The 20713-nt window shown below is 36.9% G+C and overlaps 1 protein-coding gene across 1 annotated transcript in view; it reads right to left on the bottom strand.

Moving 5' to 3' along the window:
• The window catches only part of ppp2r5a (protein phosphatase 2, regulatory subunit B', alpha isoform), a 26401-nt gene extending 6219 nt beyond the window's left edge, over positions 1–20182 (bottom strand). Inside the window, exons 1-10 of the mRNA XM_016482461.1 lie at positions 19236–20182; positions 9030–9226; positions 8824–8925; positions 8449–8541; positions 5335–5465; positions 4216–4275; positions 3924–4032; positions 3007–3060; positions 1072–1122; positions 798–917 (exon numbers count right to left, since the gene is read on the bottom strand). Coding sequence (XP_016337947.1) covers positions 798–917; positions 1072–1122; positions 3007–3060; positions 3924–4032; positions 4216–4275; positions 5335–5465; positions 8449–8541; positions 8824–8925; positions 9030–9226; positions 19236–19392 — 1074 coding nt within the window. The 5' untranslated portion in view covers positions 19393–20182. The remainder of the gene's footprint in view (positions 1–797; positions 918–1071; positions 1123–3006; positions 3061–3923; positions 4033–4215; positions 4276–5334; positions 5466–8448; positions 8542–8823; positions 8926–9029; positions 9227–19235) is intronic.
• Between the last annotated feature and the right edge of the window lie 531 nt (positions 20183–20713).

The raw sequence follows: 20713 nt of genomic DNA, 5'->3' as shown, positions 1-20713 counted from the left end.
CTAGAAAATCTAGAAAATCGCAGCTTTTCATTTTCCGTCGGTCTTAGTACACGATGTAACTACAGAAGAGAAATAGGAAATAAAACTCAACTGTTTAACTCTAGGGGAGTTGGAAAATGAGCCTATTTTCAAAAATAGTGGCGTGTTCCTTTAAGTACAATAAATATCACATACTTTAAGACTTTTACTCAAGTATTATTCTAAACGGTGACTTCAACTTCTACCAAAGTCATTTTCTGGTAAGATATCTGTACTTTTACTTGAGTATGGCTTTCAGGTACTTTATACACCACTGGCAATATGCTAATGTTTCATGTTGACATCAACATGAAACGGCTTGGGATTAGTTTTAAAAACGACTCGTTTCAATGATTCACAGTCAACTCTTTCTTTTGAGAGTCAATAACTTTATACACGGTGCCCTTTCAGATTTAAAACTTTGCAGGATGGTTTCATTCACTTAGAGCTGTGTTCATTTTCGAAAATCCATAATAGGGGCACTTTAATTGATTAAAAGTCACAGTAAAAGTAACATTTATAATGTTACAAATGATTTCTATTTCAAATAAATGCTGTACTTTTGAACTTTCCTTTCAAAGAATCCTGTAAATATTAAGCAGCACAATTGTTTTCAACATGTTATTTTATTTAGCAATTATCTATTTATTTATGAAATCTACTGTATGTGGCATGGATTTGATTCCATAGTAAAACTGCATTTGCAATCAGCTGCTGTTTCCCTACAAGCTGTGATTAAAGTGGACAGACTCTGATCACATACTAACACTACACTCTACCTGAAAATGAGGGCTGGCTACACATTTAGAGATTTGCTTAAATAAAGGCTCCTGAATCTTCTTGAACTGCGTAGGTTCGATCACGTCCAGGATCTCTTCAATTTCCCCTAGAAGCATGACCTAACAGAGCAGAGACAGAACACAGAAACTCATCAGACACTTCAGTCTGCAAATAAAGTAGTAAAAAGTAGAAAAAAGAGAACAGCCGTTATATTGCCACTCATAATGCACTCATTACGTTTTGTAATGACTGGCCCATAAATGATCAGTTTACCTCTTTCTGACTACACGTCTTAGGCCAGAATTTAAGAAGGCCACGAACCACCTAAGAGGAAACAGAAAAGATACATTTTTGATCAATTATGCAATTCTAATGACCTTGAAATATATATCCTAGAATTATCACAGAATATTTTGTCTACTTTAAGTACTTGACAGATAAACCACGCTGGTGTGGGTGCTGTGCTATTTTTATTGCGTCAGATGGACATCTCATCAAGTCCAGCTGTGCCCTCTCCTCTGCTGTTTACTTTCACTCTCCAAACCCAGAAATATGAAATATCATTCATCGTACCATATCATTTATAGCTCTGCCTTCAACACCATCGCCCTCTAACGGGGGTATTCATGCCTGTGTGAATCCATGAGTTAATTCCTGCTCACGGGCGAACAGCAGTGGTAATGAGCTCACGGTGAACTCTGGGCTTCCCTGCGGTTGGCAGCACGTCCTCAGAATGAAGTCCCTGTTCACACATGACTGTGCAACTAAACCCAGCAGCCGCCGTATTATCAGAAATACACAGATGGCCAGCGACAGCGGCTTGAAAACCCAACACCAAGCCAAACCTCCAGAAGCCCCTCAGCATCTTCACACTCTGATGTCTGAGGAAGTGTGGCATGAGTACCTGCTCTCATGGTGCCACAGCCTAGTGCTTTAATATCTGGTATAGTTTATAAGTTCATAAATTGCTGCTGGAGGGGTTTAACATTCACCATTGTGGCCTTGATAAAGGCACTTAACTTGAAGTTACCCCAGAGGAATTTTCTCTGTAATAAGTGCACTGGAAGTCAAATTAGTACACATACTGTATTTACAAATACATATGTGACCCTGTACCACAAAACCAGTCATAAGGGTCTATTTTTTTTAAAATTGAGATTTATAATAAATAAACTTTCCATTGATGTATGGTTTGTTAGGATAGGACAATATTTGGCCGAGATACAACTATTTGAAAATCTGGAATCTGAGGGTGCAAAAAAATCTAAATATTGAGAAAATCGCCTTTAAAGTTGTCCAAATAAAGTTCTTAGCAATGCATATTACTAATCACAAATTAAGTTTGAAAACATTTAGGGTAGTAAATTTACAAAATATCTTCACGGAACATGATTTTTACTTAATATCCTAATGATTTTTGGCATAAAAGAAAAATCGATAATTTTGACCATACAATGTATTGTTGGCTATTGCTACAAATATACTTGTGGTACTTATGACTGGTTTTGTGGCCCAGGGTCACATATACAGTATATACACATGTGCCTGTCTGATATTTGAACTGCATTCTCAAAAATAAAGGTACAAAAGCTGTCACTAGGGCGGTAAATGTTCAAAAGGTACACTTTTGTACCTATTAAGTTCTAATATATACACTTTATTTACTAATATGTACCTTTAAGGTACCAAAATGGACTCGTGGACAAACATGTACCTTTTGAAAAGAGACCGATTTTGTACCTTTATTTCTGAGTGTGAGACAATTAAACAGTTAAACTGACCAATAAAGAGTACACACATTTTTATGCATTCTACAAATGCACACTTCACAGGATCTCAAAGTGGACCACTTTCTGTAGGCCAGCTAAACCTTGACCTTCTGGGTAAAACCCTACCAGCCATCAAGACCATTAACAACTATTCTGGACAAGACTATATATTTGTTCTACCAAAATCATGTGGTGGAACTTTTAATAAGGCATTATATTTTGCAATTCTGTTAAAGGCACTAGTGTGCAGAAAGTACACATTTCAACTACTACTACTACTAACAGAAATTCATGTAATTGTATTTAAATATAATTAAAATAATTCCATTTCCCAAAACCAATTCTAACTTTCAGAGTGTAGCTGTAAAAATAAAAGTGTGTTGGTGGCTCAAATAGACTGAAATGGGATGGTGTGAGGGTGAGGTGAGGTGAGCAGTACCACTTCAGTGAGGGTCGGGTCCTTTTCTATGAACTGAACCACACAGTAGGCCAGCTGAAACACAACCAGGTGAAGAGTGGATGTGAACAGTAGATACTAAACAAGAGATGGTTTGTGCAAACATAATCAACCTGCAAAAATGTTTTCTTACCATGCTTATGAATAGGAAAAAATATTAATTTTAAATGGCTACTGGCCGTATAATCACCAGATGAATTTCTCTGCCTATAACGTTTTTCATGACTGTAAAACTGTAAGATGTGCAAAAAACTAACTACAGTTGCAGAGGGAGAAATGTGATGTGGATTTTAGCTTGAATGTCCTTAAAAAAAAATTCCACAAAAAGTGTGGATTGCTTTACGGCAGCAACAAATGCGCATGTACAGATATATACTGTACCAGAGTGGCATATTTACTACAGTGAATTACACTCACTTAAGTAACAAAAAAAAAACAGCATGGCAGACTACTTACATAAAATGCATATACATATCCATATCTCCTAATAATAGCCTAATTCAGTGCAATACAAAGATGACTGTATGTATAGAGATGTACAAATAAACCTTCCTCAAAAGCCTGATGTATCATATTTAATACTATATATTGTTTTCCCCTTTTTAAATGATGTATGGATACATCATCATACTTCAGAAAGTTTTAGATCTTGAAATATTACTAACAATACAGAAGTTATTCTTAGGCTTACTTTTTAAAAATCAGTAGGGATTTCACAGCAAAAAGACACATGAAGGTGGACAGTTTACTATTATACTAAAGGCCTTTAACTTACTAAAAAAGTATAAACTATAATTCAGACGACAGAAGGCACTTGGTTATAGCAGATTGTTTTAGTAGATAGGTTTTTCAGCGTTGATCTTTTAAAAACTAGCGCATCAGATATGATAGAGGGTTACCTGTGCGTGGAACAGCGCGAGTCCTTTGGCAGTGTGCAGGGGAATGAGGATCTTCATGAGGAACTGCTTGTGTTCAGCCTTCAGCGGCAGAGCAAAGCCATTGATAATACTGCGATTATAAAGACAGCAACACAACTGATGACTGTTTTAACATTAGGTGACTACAGCCAGCCAACACCAACACCAGCTGCCAAATAACCTTTTACCCAGCATGCATTCTGACGCTACGCTTTCAAAAGCACTAACTCCATTAAATGATCTCTGTGAACAGAACATGAAAGAAAAGACTCACCTGCCCAGAATCTCAAGGAGTTCAGCAACTCCATTAAAGTGCTCAGTTTCATAGATGTATCTGGGAAAATTATATGAATGGTTTACATTCCACATAAAATATAATGATATAATATAAACATAATATAATTACAATATATAAACTTAAGTTTTTTTTTGTTAAACTAAATGCACAATCCACATTCCAAAAGTTCTCTGTACATTATTCGAAATTCATAAGACAGTCAGAAATATATATAATATATATATATGGAATCTGAGGGTGCAAAAAAATCAAAATACTGAGAAAATCTCCTTTAAAGTTGTCCAAATGAAGTTCTTAGCAATGCATATTACTAATCAAAAATTAAGTTTTGATATATTTACAGTAGGAAATTTACAAAATATCTTCATGGAACATGATCTTTACTTAATATCCTAATGATTTTTGGCATAAAAGAAAAATCAATAATTTTGACCATACAATGTTTTTTTGGCTATTGCTAAAAATATACCCCAGCGACTTAAGACTGCTTTTGTGGTCCAGGGTCACATTTGCCTTACTTTGACATGCAAAAACAATTTTTACATAAAGATTACAAAGCCATGTAAGAATGACAAAAAAATGCAGACACAAACTACAGTTAAAATGTTTGTGTTTGGTAAGAGTTTATTCAAATGTTTTTGCTAAAGCTGTATTTATTTGACCAAAAATACAGTAAAAACAGTAATACTGTGAAATATTATTCCATTTTAAAATAACTGTTTTTTATTTGAATATATTTTCAAATGTAATTTATTCCTGTGATGCAAAGTTGAGTTTTCAGCATCATTACTCCAGTCTTCAGTGTCACATGATCCTTCAGAAATCATTATTATATGCTGAAACATTTCTTATTATTATCAATATTGAAAACAGTTTTGCTGCTTAATATTTTTTAGTGGGATAGAAAGTTTAAAGGACAGCTTTTTTTGAAATAGAAATCTTTTCGAAAATGATAAATGTTGCTATGGTCACGTTTGATAAATCTATTTATTAATTTTGTGCATCCTTGCTGAATCAAAGTATTCATTTCTTTCAAACAACTTTTGAATAGCAGTGTACACAAATATAAGAGTGGGAAAATAAGTGTTTTCTTACCTCAGAAAAATGTTGTTGATCTGTTTCCGAACAAAGGCACGCAAACCCAGAAACTTCCCATAGATGCGATGCAGAACCGTTTTTATAAATTCTCTCTCTCGAGGATCTTCACTGTCAAACAGTTCTAAGAGCTGGAAAAAAAGCAAGGAGTACATTTTCTCACATAATAATTTCTTATTACAGTATGAGGTTGCAACCCTGAAATAGTGTAATCATCTTGTTTTTTTTTTAAGCGTAATAATCAAGGAACTTTGCTGCCGTACCATGGGTGCAGCAGGCACAATGCAGCAAAGTTCCTTGATTATTACGCCAGAATGAGAGTATAGTTCCTAGCCATATCGGCCTAGAAAATCACAACTTTTCATTGGAGTACTGGAGTACACGATGTAACTACAGAAGAGTCAAGTTTTAAATAGGAAAAATACAGAAACTCTTTGGTCATTTTTGAGCGAGATGCTAACGGTCTAATCAGATTCAATGATCTATGCTAAGCTACAGCTAAAAGTGCTACCGCCAGACCCGGAGATCGGCTGAATGGATTCGAAAACGGTAAAACTCAACTGTTTAACTCTAGGGGAGTTGGAAAATGAGCCTATTTTCAAAAATAGTGGAGTGTTCCTTTAATGGAAGGTTTTATGGAATGGTTTGATCTGGCAGCGTCATTAGACTGTCTGCACAGGACTGCGTTATGTAATGCTACCCTTAGCCTCCAGACAATGAATCCCTGCCATGAGTGATGTATTTGACAACAGCCTTTATGCAACATGACATTATTAGTAAATGAGTCCAACCTCAATCACATTCATGACGCTGTTAATGATGTCTAAAACATTAGTAACTCTAAATCCAAATTTAAACAGGATTAAAATTGCTCATTCTCCACATGCAGCGCTTATTTCAATAGATGGCTATGAATAAGATGGAATAAAAGACCAGCTGACCATAGCTTTATCACCCTAAAATAAAGCACTTTTAAATGGGAATTTAATTCATTCAAGCAGTTAAGTGGTCACCTATCATTAGGACAAAATATATTATATATTTTGATGGACGGACAGACGGACGGCAGACAGACAGAGAGACAGACAGACAGACAGATGATAGATAGATAGATAGATAGATAGATAGATAGACAGACAGACAGATGATAGATAGACAGATGACAGACAGACAGACAGACAGATGATAGATCGACAGATGACAGACAGACAGACAGACAGACAGATTATAGATAGACAGACAGACAGATGATAGATAGACAGACAGATAAGAGATAGACAGACAGACAGACAGACAGACAGATAGATAGATAGACAGACAGACAGACAGATGATAGACAGACAGACAGACAGACAGACAGACAGATGATAGATAGATAGATAGATAGATAGACAGACAGACAGACAGATGATAGACAGACAGACAGACAGACAGACAGACAGATGATAGATAGATAGATAGATAGATAGACAGACAGACAGACAGATGATAGACAGACAGACAGACAGACAGACAGACAGATGATAGATAGATAGATAGATAGATAGACAGACAGACAGACAGATGATAGACAGACAGACAGACAGACAGACAGACAGATGATAGATAGATAGATAGATAGATAGACAGACAGACAGACAGATGATAGACAGACAGACAGACAGACAGACAGACAGATGATAGATAGATAGATAGATAGATAGACAGACAGACAGACAGATGATAGACAGACAGACAGACAGACAGACAGACAGATGATAGATAGATAGATAGATAGATAGACAGACAGACAGACAGATGATAGACAGACAGACAGACAGACAGACAGACAGATGATAGATAGATAGATAGATAGATAGACAGACAGACAGACAGATGATAGACAGACAGACAGACAGACAGACAGACAGATGATAGATAGATAGATAGATAGATAGACAGACAGACAGACAGATGATAGACAGACAGAGGACAGATATATAGACAGATAGACACAGACAGATGATAGACAGACAGATGACAGATAGATAGATAGACAGATGAGACAGACAGACAGACAGACAGACAGACAGATAGATAGATAGATAGACAGATAAAGTACCATCTTGGTAAGTATCATGCTCTGTTCAAAAATACACCACAATGGGTTGTAAATGCAGTTTTTTTGCAACTTTTTTTTTACGTTTTCAAAATCTTAAAGCTTAAATGTATAATTTCTGTACAACAGCGTCTCCAAATGGAAAAATAATGCAAAAAACAACAGGCATGCAGTAACACTCTCTACCACATCTCTTTTTGTGTTGTGTCTGCTATCTGTCATTATGTTCTCCATCCCAGCCTGGACTACAGTGCTGCCTCTTTCCTTCCTGTGGCGTAAACAACAGGGCGCTATTTAGAGCAGCCCAGGAAACGCTAGCATCATGGAAACTCGCTTTTATCAGCTTCTGCACTGACTCTACATTCCAGAGCATTCAGTGCGCTCAGGGGGAATGACGGGGTCGATACGGACAGCTGATGACCCACTGCTTCACGCAGGAACAGACTGAGGCAGATCCAAAAGAGGAAGAGACCAGGCCTAGCAAGCGTATAATTTCATATTTCAAAATATTTACCACTTCAGCTGTAAGTCGGGGAAGGGATATTAAATATTTTTGCTATTAAAGTAGTCTCCTAAAAAAATGCATTTTATTAATCAGTATTTTCTTAATTCAATATTTCTAAAAATCCTTAAAACAGGACAAATTAACTTCAGAACCAAAACTGTGTCAGATAAGAACTTGTTTTTCTTTTCTTTTAGTCCCCATTTATGCCAGAGGATACCAAATTGGTGTGTTTTAGGGATAACTATCACTAAACAGTTAAAATGTATGATTAAAACAACAACAAAAAACAAACTTTAATTTTTAAAAAATATACATTTTAATATTTTATGCAATAGGATTATGCTGCTTTAAAATAAAATGGCAAATACCAAGAAAAATAGTAAGAACAAAAGAACAATACTAATTACTAATATTCACAAAGAATAATTTTCTGAAAAATAATATGAATTATTAAAAAAAAAATTATATTAAATTTATAGAATTGAAATTCATTCATACAAAGTTCATATACCTGTAGCACAAACTTCTGGTCAATATAACGTTTGGCAGTACTTGGCTGGAAGTCTGGATTTTCTAGGAATCGAAGGAAAAACTCATACACCAACTGAAAAAAAAAAGAAAAAAAAAAAGAAAAAAGACAATATTTAATATTTTTCTAATGCTTTACACATGTAGAAACAATATTAGAACATATAGCTTGCTTAAATAAATACATACACAATACACAATGTACTCCCTATAACCTTAACAAAATGCTGTTTTTTTTGTAAGACTTGTTTAATTTATTCACATGCTGTGCTGTGCATAAAGTTAATTAAATATATTAGTACATTAAAAAATGCATTGTAAATAAGCAAACAAAGAGCTATAAAATGTGAGAGCTGACCTGCATGTGTGGCCAGGAGGCTTCTAGAGTGGGTTCATCTTCTTCTGGGTCAAAGTCAGGGTTTTCACTGGGTGGAAGCGTTCTGAAAATATTTGTGCTAACCTGTAAACAGAAAGGATTTGGAGTTTACTTTGACAATAAGGAAGAGATTTTTATTTTTGCTAAAAACAAATAAATTATTTGGTGGACATCACATGAATGCTGACCATGGTGGTGATTTCAGGATAGGCAGGCTCTACCAGAACTCCTCTGTTAGTGGACACATAATCCACAAGTTCACTGAGAGTGGCCCGTTTGGTCTCTTTGCTCTTTAGGTCAGTCACTGTGTCATAAAAGTCGAACATTACGCAGCACTGCTGTAGTTTCTGCATGAACAGCTCATGCTGCTCTGTGGAAGATGCATCTAAAATGATGAAAAAAAACAACATTTCTTTATTCTCCTGTACTGTCAATTCACTAATAAATATTTCTATAAACAAATAATGAGACACTTAGACTTGGCAATTTAACTCAAAACAAAACAAAACAAGACATGGCAGAACAGAAACAAAAACAAAAACAAAACAATACAAAGCCAAAAAGCAAAACAAAACCAAGAAAATAAACACATAAATAAAAAAATAAATAAAACAAAAAACATGACATGACCACTAAACAAAAACATGACAGAACAGAACAAAAACAAAATAGCGCAAAGCAAAAAGAAAGCAAAAAACAAAACATGACAACTAAAGAAAACATGACAGAACAAAAACAAAACAACAAAATCATCAAAGAGATATGCATTTACACAATACTACATGATCAAATGTATCTAGACACTTCCTTCTAATTTACATTTTGCTTTTAATTTCAATAAAGACTGATGTTCGTACTGGAACATGATAACATAACATTTAAATTTAGATTTTTTTCAACTGCATCCTGCAACAAACCTGCAACAAAATTTAGCTGATTAAATTTCAATTAAAACACTTACACTTGACATTGATTCAACATTAAATCACATCTACATTTAAACATTGACAGTGTTGCTATAGAGAAATCACATGCATGCAGTGGTCAACGACATCTGCATCGTATTTCACCAGAACTAATATATTTGATACCTAGTCTAGTCCAATTATGTTTGAGTGTATACGCATACACTGAGCTAGCTGAATGCTTGAGTGGACAGGAATGTTGTAATATACACTTGGGAGTGTGTCTAATGCCAGTAATCGGGATGAACTCCCCTGGAGTAAGAAGGGAGGCCATATCACAGCTGGGGAGCTCAAAAACAAAATGCTCTTCCACCAGCAGAGGTTTTTTGCATCATTTTTTTTTTACTTTATAAATGCGCCTACCTAGTTTTATTGAACAATTAATTGGTAGACTTTATTGTAGAGAAATAAATATGTTTGTCTTTGTAACATTTAATAAAATGCTACTTATTCGTCCTGTAGGCCCAATGGACTGAATTTTTCACTTGGATGTCGAAATTGTGTGATTACTGTGATCTATACACGCACACACACAGATCAGATAAAGCCCAAAACACACTGCATGATTTTAGCAATCCTATAAGATCACTGCATGGCACTGTGCGACATGGATCTAATAAACTTGGCTTTGACATGTGTGTAGACTGTACGATGATGAAACCTATCGACTCGTACGCTACGACGCACGTTTCTATAGAAGAATAAAACGTCATCAGCATGCGCTAGTGGTAATAAAAAAAGAGCATGATAAATCACACCTTAGCAGTTGTATTTTTTATATGTGCTGAAAAAAAGTGGAAGCGACGAAAGAGGAAGGGATAAGAGCTTGAGGTAAGCAGTTTTATGTTTTAGCGCCATGTCGCGTTGATTTTTTTCTCTCTGATAAAACAATACATTAGAATTTATGAGTAGAAATATTTAAGAAATGTCTACAACATGAAAATGAAATATTTCTCGTTTGCATTTTCTTATTTTCAACACTTAAGCTCTAATTATATCCATAAATCTTTTTTGTATGTCTGTATGAAGGGGCAAATTGAATGGAGAAAGTCAAAGGAGTAATTTCAAGTCTAAAGCCCAAAACACACTGCATGATTTTAGCAATCCTATAAGATCACTGCATGGCACTGTGCGACATGGATCTAATAAACTTGGCTTTGACATGTGTGTAGACTGTACGATGATGAAACCTATCGACTCGTACGCTACGACGCACGTTTCTATAGAAGAATAAAACGTCATCAGCATGCGCTAGTGGTAATAAAAAAAGAGCATGATAAATCACACCTTAGCAGTTGTATTTTTTATATGTGCTGAAAAAAAGTGGAAGCGACGAAAGAGGAAGGGATAAGAGCTTGAGGTAAGCAGTTTTATGTTTTAGCGCCATGTCGCGTTGATTTCATGTCGCATTTTTATTGGTTGGTCAGTAAACGTGGATCGTAGCAGCAAACACACTGTGCGATATCATAGGCTATCTTTGGTCGCAAGACCGTGACAACGGCCATCTTTGAACCTCTCTCACTGTACGACACAGGACCACCGATTTGGAGCCACGATCACAGAAATGGCCACGACTGTTTCACGATGCCAGTGTTTCGTCTGGGACTGCCGAAAATCGTGCAGCGTGTTTACTGTTTAGGGCTTAAAACATTTTTGTGGGCTAATTTTCATTTTTGGGTGAACTAACCCTTTAAAATCACTGACAGGTGAAGTAAACAACATTGATTATATCGTTATAATGGCACCTGTCAAGAGGTGGGATATATTAAGCAGCAAGTGAACAATCTATTTTTGAATTTCATGTGGTGGAAGCAGGAAAAGTGGTTAAACGAAAAGATCTGAGTGACTTTCCCTGCGTTCCATTCGGAAGGGCTCATCCCTATGCCCTAATCCCTTCAAAGGGTTTACCCTTCGGAGTGCGAGCTTTGAAGGGTTGAAGTATGTAGGGGACCCTTTCTTGAAGTGTCCTTCTGCGTCATCCCGTGCCCACATGGAGGCGCCATCATCATGAAAAGAATCAGCGCAAAGGATCATGGGGGCCCGAAGTGTCCATAAATTGTACTCTTCGAAATCCTTCATTCCGAAGGGCCCTTTGAAGTGGCCAGTTTTGAGCACTTCGGTTTGGAACAACCCTTCATTATGGATGCCATGATTGTTTTCACCCCGAAGTGCCCTTCAGAGGGCGATATATCCCATTTGGAACGCACTGTTTGACTGGGGTCAAATAATGATGGCTAGACAACTGAGTTAGATCATCTCCCAACCGGCAAGTCTTATATGGCGTTTCTGGTATGCAGTGGTTAGTACCTAAAAAAGTGGTGCAAGGAACACCAACTGATGAACCAGCATCAGTGTCACAGGTGCCCAAAAAGTGCCTTTGTCCCAATGCAGCAATGGAAGAAGGTTGCTTGGTTTGATGAATTATGTTTTCTTTTAGATCAAGTGGATGGCCTGCCTGGGTGCATATGTGTTGTTTACCTGGCAGCAGAATTCACTATGGGAAAATGCAGACCAGCGGATTTAGTGTTATACCCAATCAATGTTCTGCTGGGAAACCCTGGGTCCTGGCATTCATGAGGATGTTACTTTGACACCCACTTAAGGATGGTTGCAGACCACATATGTGCCTTAATGGCAGTGGTGCTCCCTGAAAGCAGTGGCCTCTTACAGCAGGATAATGTACCCTGCCACACTGCAAATATTGTTCAGGAATTGTTTGAGGAACATGAAAAAAAGAGTTTAAGGTGTTACCTTGGCCTCCAAATTCCCCAGATCTCAATCTGATTGAGCATTTGGAACGTGCATCATGTGCATCGGAGCAGTTTTGGCAGCACAGATTAATTTGGCAGCATAACTTGAATAGTCTCCAGTTGTGGGTCATCTATCAGAATATCTGCCAGTTGCTTCAGAGATGTTGAAGGATTGAATCTGCTTCTCACTCTGCTTCTCTCCCCAAAACTGCCCAAAGTAGTTTATGTTGAAGTTCATCATGACATCATCTTGTTGGCTTTGTGAAGTATTAGAATATCTTTTGTGAATTTTGTCTGAGACTATAAGTATCATATTGTATCATTTTGAAGGTCAATAAAAGTAAATATATATTACTTTTAAATGAGCAGTTTCCTTAGCAATAACAAATGTTCAATCTGTTTTTAAGATTTTTTTAAACCTAACCTAGAAATTAACTTGTAAAACCAATCCTAAGAAATTATATTGTATTTCAATTTAATCTTAAGCAATTTGTCATATTTATTTACGCACAAAAATAGAGGGCACAGTGTACTGTATTAATATGAAGGAATTTTCTGTATTGTTTTTTTTTTTTTTTTTTTGAATAATTAGGCTGCAAGGTGAATACTGAGGTTTGCTGTAACTTTGTTTGGTCACAATCCTTCTCAGTGTTCAAAGATCCATATTATATTTTGGTATAATATATATACATACACATATATATATATATATATATATTTGGTTTAGGTCATGCCATGCTTTGTGTACACAATCATAATAGTAAAGACTGTTGTTTAGAAAACACCAAACAACTGGTCTGTTAACTTTACAGACGCTCCTGCTAAACAGTCTCTCATGGTTTGTCATTTCTGGAAGTCTGACAAGGCACCTTTTTCACAGAGCACTTACACTATAACACAACATATACTACACTGATATACATACCAGAGAATATAAACAAACAAAATATACATATACTAGAAAGGAAGAGTGTGCCTCTCTGTAATGATACCATGAGGTGTTGCTCAGTGACCGACCTCAGGCTTCTGGAGGGGATGTAGACTCATAAGAGTGAATGGAAGTAGGAAGGTGCTGAGCCTGTGGCTGTTCTATACGCAAGCATCCGTGTCTTGAACTTGACTATGTACCACTACCTAGCACAACTGACACAGGGCAGAAATTTCCAGCATGGGATGCTACAAAATCCACCAGTTACTGATACTCCTAACATTTACTCTACTGTCAAACATACATAGTTTAATTTATAAATAGATAAATAATGTTCAGCCGAGCAAAAACTCCTGAACTTCTGACCTCTGGCACTTTGTGCTCCACTGAGCCACATTAGCTCATGTTCAGGCATACGGCTGAATCCCTCTTAGACTGAAACCCAATAATCTCCCCAATGTAGGCGATTCCTATTTGCAATTCGCTTGGCACAGCTCCTTCCACATCCTTAAATGCATCCTACAAATCCATCAAATTCTAAGTCGGGGAGATCTCTAGTCGTTTGGAGAACATTTTCCAAGAGCTGATAGGGACATTTCTGATTTTCCAAAAGTTGGTGTTACAAATAACCTAAAGTTATGCAAACACAGCGAACCAATGTAATAAATCAAGAACAGAGAAAAAGTCTCACATGCATGCCATGTGTGCAGCAAAGACAAGGATAAATGATCTCATCCATCCTACAGGACTCAATTAAAATTATTAAACACTACATGTACAATTTTATCATGATTTTTCATATAGCTTTAGTCGTTTCATATGGACTATATTTATGTATTTTTGGTCCTCAATCCACGTCCATTCCTCGTATGTTTCTCTATTCGAATGCCTGGAGCCTTTAGGCCTCTGAAATTCCAAGAAGTACTTCTAAGGATCTTATCTTATGTGAGACACTATAATACCAGTGACCTCAGCTGGGTTAGTGACACATGAATAGGTCACTCATAAAACTGGCTGCATTGCAGCATTTATTAAGTGTTAAAGCGTACTATCATCGGTTCACTTTGCCTATAAAAACATTTTACCACATGCAAAGCCTTGTAGAGAATTTACAAATGAAATGTAAGTGCCATAGGTTACATACTCAATTCTAGCAGCAACGTAATGGTCTAGTTTCACACGGGATATGGAATCTTGACAGGCCATACACTTCACTGTAATATAGATGGTAATATAATAAACAAAAGGAAATATCTCCACTCAGTTACCCATATCATTACAGACACTGTATACACTAATAATAAATCAGCAGCGCTCTATAAATACCAGTGGGATCATAACTGACATTTATTTGACCTGAACTTTGGCCATGAACGGCATAAATAATCTGTAAGCCCTGACATTTTGGCACTTAATTAGAATATTAGGCCCAAAATTATTTCCAGAAGAATCATTTCACATTGTAAAAAATTCCGTAATATAGAGCAGGTTTCGCAAAATACCTCTAAAAAGAACTATGGTATTATTTTTGGGCATTGTTCAAAACTTTGCAGATTTTAAAGAAATTAATACTTTTATTCAGTGAAGAAGCATTGGATTAACCAAAAGTGACAGTAAAGATTTTGACATTTCAAATCAATGTTTTTCATCAAAGAATCTTGGAAAAATGTATCACGGTTTCCATAAAAATATTAAGCAGCACAACTTTTTTCAACATTGATAATAATATAAATGTTAGAATTATGTCTAACATGGCACTGAAGACTGGAGTAAAGGCTGCCGAAATTCAGCTTTGCATGACAGGAATAAATCACATTTTCAAATGAGCATAAAGAAGAACATAAGAAGCATAAGAAACTTTTTTTGCTTAACATTTAAAAAAAATCTGACAGACCCCAAACTTTTGAACGGTAGTGCACCATAGTAATACAATGGTATTCTTGAAAGTTCAATTTAAATTAATTGCTGTACCATGTTAAATATCAAATACTGCGCCATGGTACTGATACAGTATTCCAATGGAGATAAAATGCAGACCTATGTAACACACCACACAAGAGTGCACTCTAGAAAAAGTCCTTTTATTAAAGTCATCTAAAAGTTTTTTTCTTTCAATTATTTGAGGCTCTTTTTGTACTCTAGTTCTTACAGCCGCTGTCTATCTGTTCCAGGTTTTTGTAAACTTCAATTTATGTTTTTTTTCCACTCGGAGAGGATTTAATAGTGAGAGAACAGCGGTGGAAGAGCTGGAGGGGTGCTAACACAACCCTACTGCTCTATTAATACACCTTATGTAACCCATCTGAATGCCAGTGTCCCTGTGTCTTTCCCAGACAACTTCTGCTTTGAGTCACTGCATTCACCACAAAATGCAGCCAAGTGACCGCAGAAATGAGCGAACATCAGAAACATATTAATTAACTAATTGTTCTCACACACACAGGATGAGTCACTGAATTTGCTGAGGTTCCCATCAACACCCCCGGCATGTGGTTGCCATGGATACATGGCCCCTTCCTGGGGAGTCATAATGTCAGTATAACACAACTGTAAATGCATTTCCCAGTTATATTGAGCACATGGAACAAGCAGTTCCAAGAGTTCCAAGCATGAGTTCTAAATATATATTATCTATGGGCATGGTCTTTATGGAAAAGCAAAGTGCAGAATAACAGGAGAGTATTGAGAGAAAGAGATAGGAATTTGATCAGGCATCCCAAAAGAAATGCATTAGGTAGGCAGGAAGGAAGGAAGGAAGGGTCTTCGATATGGTTATAGTGAAATTAAATGTAGTGACATGCTTCCCGAGTCACTACAAGCAATAAAGCATATAATAAGCAATACAGTAAGTAGTAAATATAATGAACGAATGATTTTAATTTCTGTAACTAAAATGCAGTTATGCAAAACAGTCAATACATACATGCAATATAAACTCATTCAGCAAAGCTGCATTTTATTTATTTATTTATTTTATTAGGAGTTTTAACTTTACTCGAAAATCGACAAAATCAGCCACAACAATCAAGATAGTATAAGTTTGGTTGGATAGTAAGAGCAAAACTGTAAGCATTTATTTACTAGCTGTTTATTTTAACAGGTATCACAAATTATAAACACTGACTGAATGTCTTGTTTGTTCTTCTTTATAACTTTGAAATACCAACAAAACAAAACAACAAAACAACACACAAAACAAAACACAACAAAACATCTGTCGGTTACTGACAAATCTAAGCAGAAAACTTGAATCAAGTGGGGGCGGGGCTATCAGTATGCTTAGGAAACTTGTTTGGAAACATCTTTCCATTTGATGACACAAGTGATGCAGCAACGACTTACAAACAGCTGCCTCTGTATAGAAGGGATGGAAAGTTTGACTCGTTTACACTTAGCGTTTGCTTTAAGGAACGGGTAAAAAAAAATACAAATAATAAATGATTCAGGGTATATTTACATGAAAATGACTACTAAAAACGGAAAAGTTTTTCCTTTGTGTAATGCAGTTATGCAAAACAGTCAATACATACATGCAATATAAACTCATTCAGCAAAGCTGCATTTTATTTATTTATTTATTTTATTAGGAGTTTTAACTTTACTCGAAAATCGACAAAATCAGCCACAACAATCAAGATAGTATAAGTTTGGTTGGATAGTAAGAGCAAAACTGTAAGCATTTATTTACTAGCTGTTTATTTTAACAGATATCACAAATTATAAACACTGACTGAATGTCTTGTTTGTTCTTCTTTATAACTTTGAAATACCAACAAAACAAAACAACAAAACAACACACAAAACAAAACACAACAAAACATCTGTCGGTTACTGACAAATCTAAGCAGAAAACTTGAATCAAGTGGGGGCGGGGCTATCAGTATGCTTAGGAAACTTGTTTGGAAACATCTTTCCATTTGATGACACAAGTGATGCAGCAACGACTTACAAACAGCTGCCTCTGTATAGAAGGGATGGAAAGTTTGACTCGTTTACACTTAGCGTTTGCTTTAAGGAACGGGTAAAAAAAAAATACAAATAATAAATGATTCAGGGTATATTTACATGAAAATGACTACTAAAAACCGAAAAGTTTTTCCTTTGTGTTCTTGAGTTTTGTGTACAGACAACAACATCGTCAAATCGATCCCCGTTCACATGGATTGATGAAAGTGACTAAAAATTTTCAAGCCCCCAAAATGCAGTTGTCTTGTATATGAACAGCCAAAATGCAAAACACAAAATAAAGAAATTTTCAGTTGAAAATGGCACCATGTAAACAAACTCAATAATTCTTTCACACCATGGCGTAATAAATTATGTAATCACATGGTCCCAGCGTGACATATGCCTATATTGTAAGCTATAAAATGTTTCAAACCAGTATGTAGGCACATATTACTAGTCTTTTTTTTTTCAATTAATATTTTATTAATAAATGTGTTTGTTGTAATAGCTTGTCCTAATTCAGTTCGCAGTCATGATTGCACAAGTGATCACTCATTATTTTCTCAACTCATTAGGAATTAGATTTCCTCTAAAGAGCCAGTTTTCGGCTGAGTGAGTCAGCCAGCTGTTGAATTGAGAACTGCTTGTGACGGAGATTTTGTGAACCAGTTCAACCAACTGATTGAAAAGACCTGACTCATATATTGTAAAAATTTTGTGCCCTTCGCATGAAAGTGAAATATGCATGTTCTTTGTTTTAAATGGCTGACCTTTATGAAACCCTAGGGGTGTCCAAACTCGGTCCTGGAGGGCCACTGTCCTGCTGAGTTTAGCTCCAACTTTCCTCAACACACCTACCTGGAAGTTTCTAGTAGGGCTGCACGATAAATCGAAATGGAATGGAGATCGCGATTTCTGAAAGCACATGATGATGATTTCCTGCTGATTACAGAACCGGTAATCGTGCAGCCCTAGTTTCTAGTGTGCCTAGTAAGATCTTGGTTAGCTGGTTCAGGTGTGTTTAATTGAGGCTGGAGCTAAACTTTGCAGCACAGTGGCCCTACAGGAGCAGGATTGGACACCCAATTTAGAGCCAAAGATGATGGTGTTTCCCAATAATAGGAGCATCTTGGTTCCATTTGACATCCACTGTATGGACAAGTACAAATACAATGGAAGGCAATGGGAACCAAAAATGTTTGGCATTCTTTAAAATAAAGAAATTCATAGCGGTTGTTACTAGTTGGTTCGGTTCATGGCGTATATCTCTTTAACTGAGACTTTTTTTTTTAAAATCCCAATGGGAAAGACACTTGAGGAACCAAGGCCACTGAAAAAGTGGGTGGGCACTGTTGCACTCTATTGCCAGATTTACAGAATTGACAACCACGTGACTTCCAAAAACACAAAAAGATGACATGAGATGTGGGAAAACACAGGTTGGACTGTGAAATAGAGATGCTTCCCTTGACAAAGCTCTGAGACATAATGTTGACACAATCAGTGTTTACACAGTCTACACACACACACAATCCATGAGTTTCCCAGCAGACAGTTATGGGCCTGCTGTAAATAATTCACTCGTGGCTTATCAAAGATGCACATAGAACTCCAGAGCCAGATTACACTCATATAACAACTGAGGTGCTATTTATTTGAGTGTATTTGTTATATTTATTACTTTATAGCATTCTGGGAACTCAGGCGCCCGAGCTACCCCAATGCTGTCTAGGTAAGCAGCGCACTAGGTTTTGAGACGCAGCCTGCGAGTCTATTTCCAGCGCTTTATCTTTATCCGCTTACCTTTGAGCTGCGGGAGCGCAGAGATCTCCGGAGCCGCAGGCCTGCTGCTGCCCGCCGCGAACTGAGACGAGCCCTGACAACTCCTCTGCCTTTGAGCCTTCCTCACCGATTTCCGCGTGAATCCATCCACTTTCTCGGACGCAGATATCGCCGACATTTCCAAAGCAGGTCTATCCAACGAGCTGCGTTTACAGTGACTGGATGCGCCCTATATGTTTTCTAGTCTGACTGACGTCCCATTGACTGTGCTGTTTATTAAACTCACAAGACCTCATCTAATGACACGCACTGTGAAGCCCCTCACGAAGGCTGCATGTTCTCTAACAACCCACAGGTATCCTGCGATGACAATTTGGTCAAGTATGACTGCAAAAACGTAGTTAATAGTAACGTTAGGTTTTTATCATGCCGAAATGTTTCAACAAGCGCGCCTTATTAAACCTGTTACTCCACGTAACACAACTCAAAGTCAGCCGACACACAGCCAAAACAGCGAGTCACGGTGAACCAGCCGCTTGGAACTGGCTCCATGTGTCGGCGACGCGAGGAAAGAGTATAACGTGAATCCGCCGTGAAATTCCTCGGATCCGCTGAACTTCATTCAGCTGCTGTTGCACCTCGCTGGGGTCTAAAAATAAAACCCCGTGCCGCGCCTGAGTGACAGAACGCTCATCCAATGAGCGTCCGCGCAGACAGTAAGCCCCGCCCCTTGACCAATCAGATTCTCTTTTAATGGTATTTCGGGAAATATACAAAACCAGAGATGAACTCAAATGAACACAGGCAACAAATGTTCACAAACGTTGAACAACTCAAAAGAACAAATACACAAAACGTGCACATGCAAGAACAAAATATCAACGAGAAATCACAAAATAAGAGTGCGCTTAAACACGGTAAGAGTTTGCGAGACTTGTAGCCAGTCAAATGAGTCGGGCTCATCCCCAAAAATGCGAAATAAAACCAACTGCTCAAAGCTCAGCACGTTCCAAACCTATATGCCTCAATTTCTAATTTAGAACACAAGAATAGATGAATGATAGTGATTTGACCGCGTCAGTTCATGCATCGTTTTTTTCCATGACTTTGGGTGTCATTTTACATAACTCCTTCACAGAGAAATAAAGTCATATGGGTTTGAAATGACAATTTTCATTTCTAGTTTAACAAATTAAGTACACAGAATTGCATATTTTGATTTAAAATGGGTTATAGCTAAAACTGAACTTCTCGAATCCAAAAGTCAAATAGTTTTGACCAACCATGCTAAACACCGGAGGCAAAAAACACAAGCAAGACAAGAACAAGCAGGATCAAAACACGGAAGCCAGACTATCAGGTCAAATCACATTCCAGACAACCCTGCAAACTAAAGAAACAGCCCGTGTCACGGAGAACGTAAAAAGTGATCATTGCAAAACTCACTGCACTATAGATGATCAATAACTAAAAAGCACCGAGCTAACTGAAAATGGATT

Source organism: Sinocyclocheilus anshuiensis, unplaced genomic scaffold, assembly GCF_001515605.1.
Source record: "Sinocyclocheilus anshuiensis isolate Anshui unplaced genomic scaffold, SAMN03320099.WGS_v1.1 scaffold617, whole genome shotgun sequence".
In the NCBI taxonomy this organism is placed as follows: Eukaryota; Metazoa; Chordata; class Actinopteri; order Cypriniformes; family Cyprinidae; genus Sinocyclocheilus; species Sinocyclocheilus anshuiensis.
This window is presented reverse-complemented; position numbering and strand designations above follow the sequence as displayed.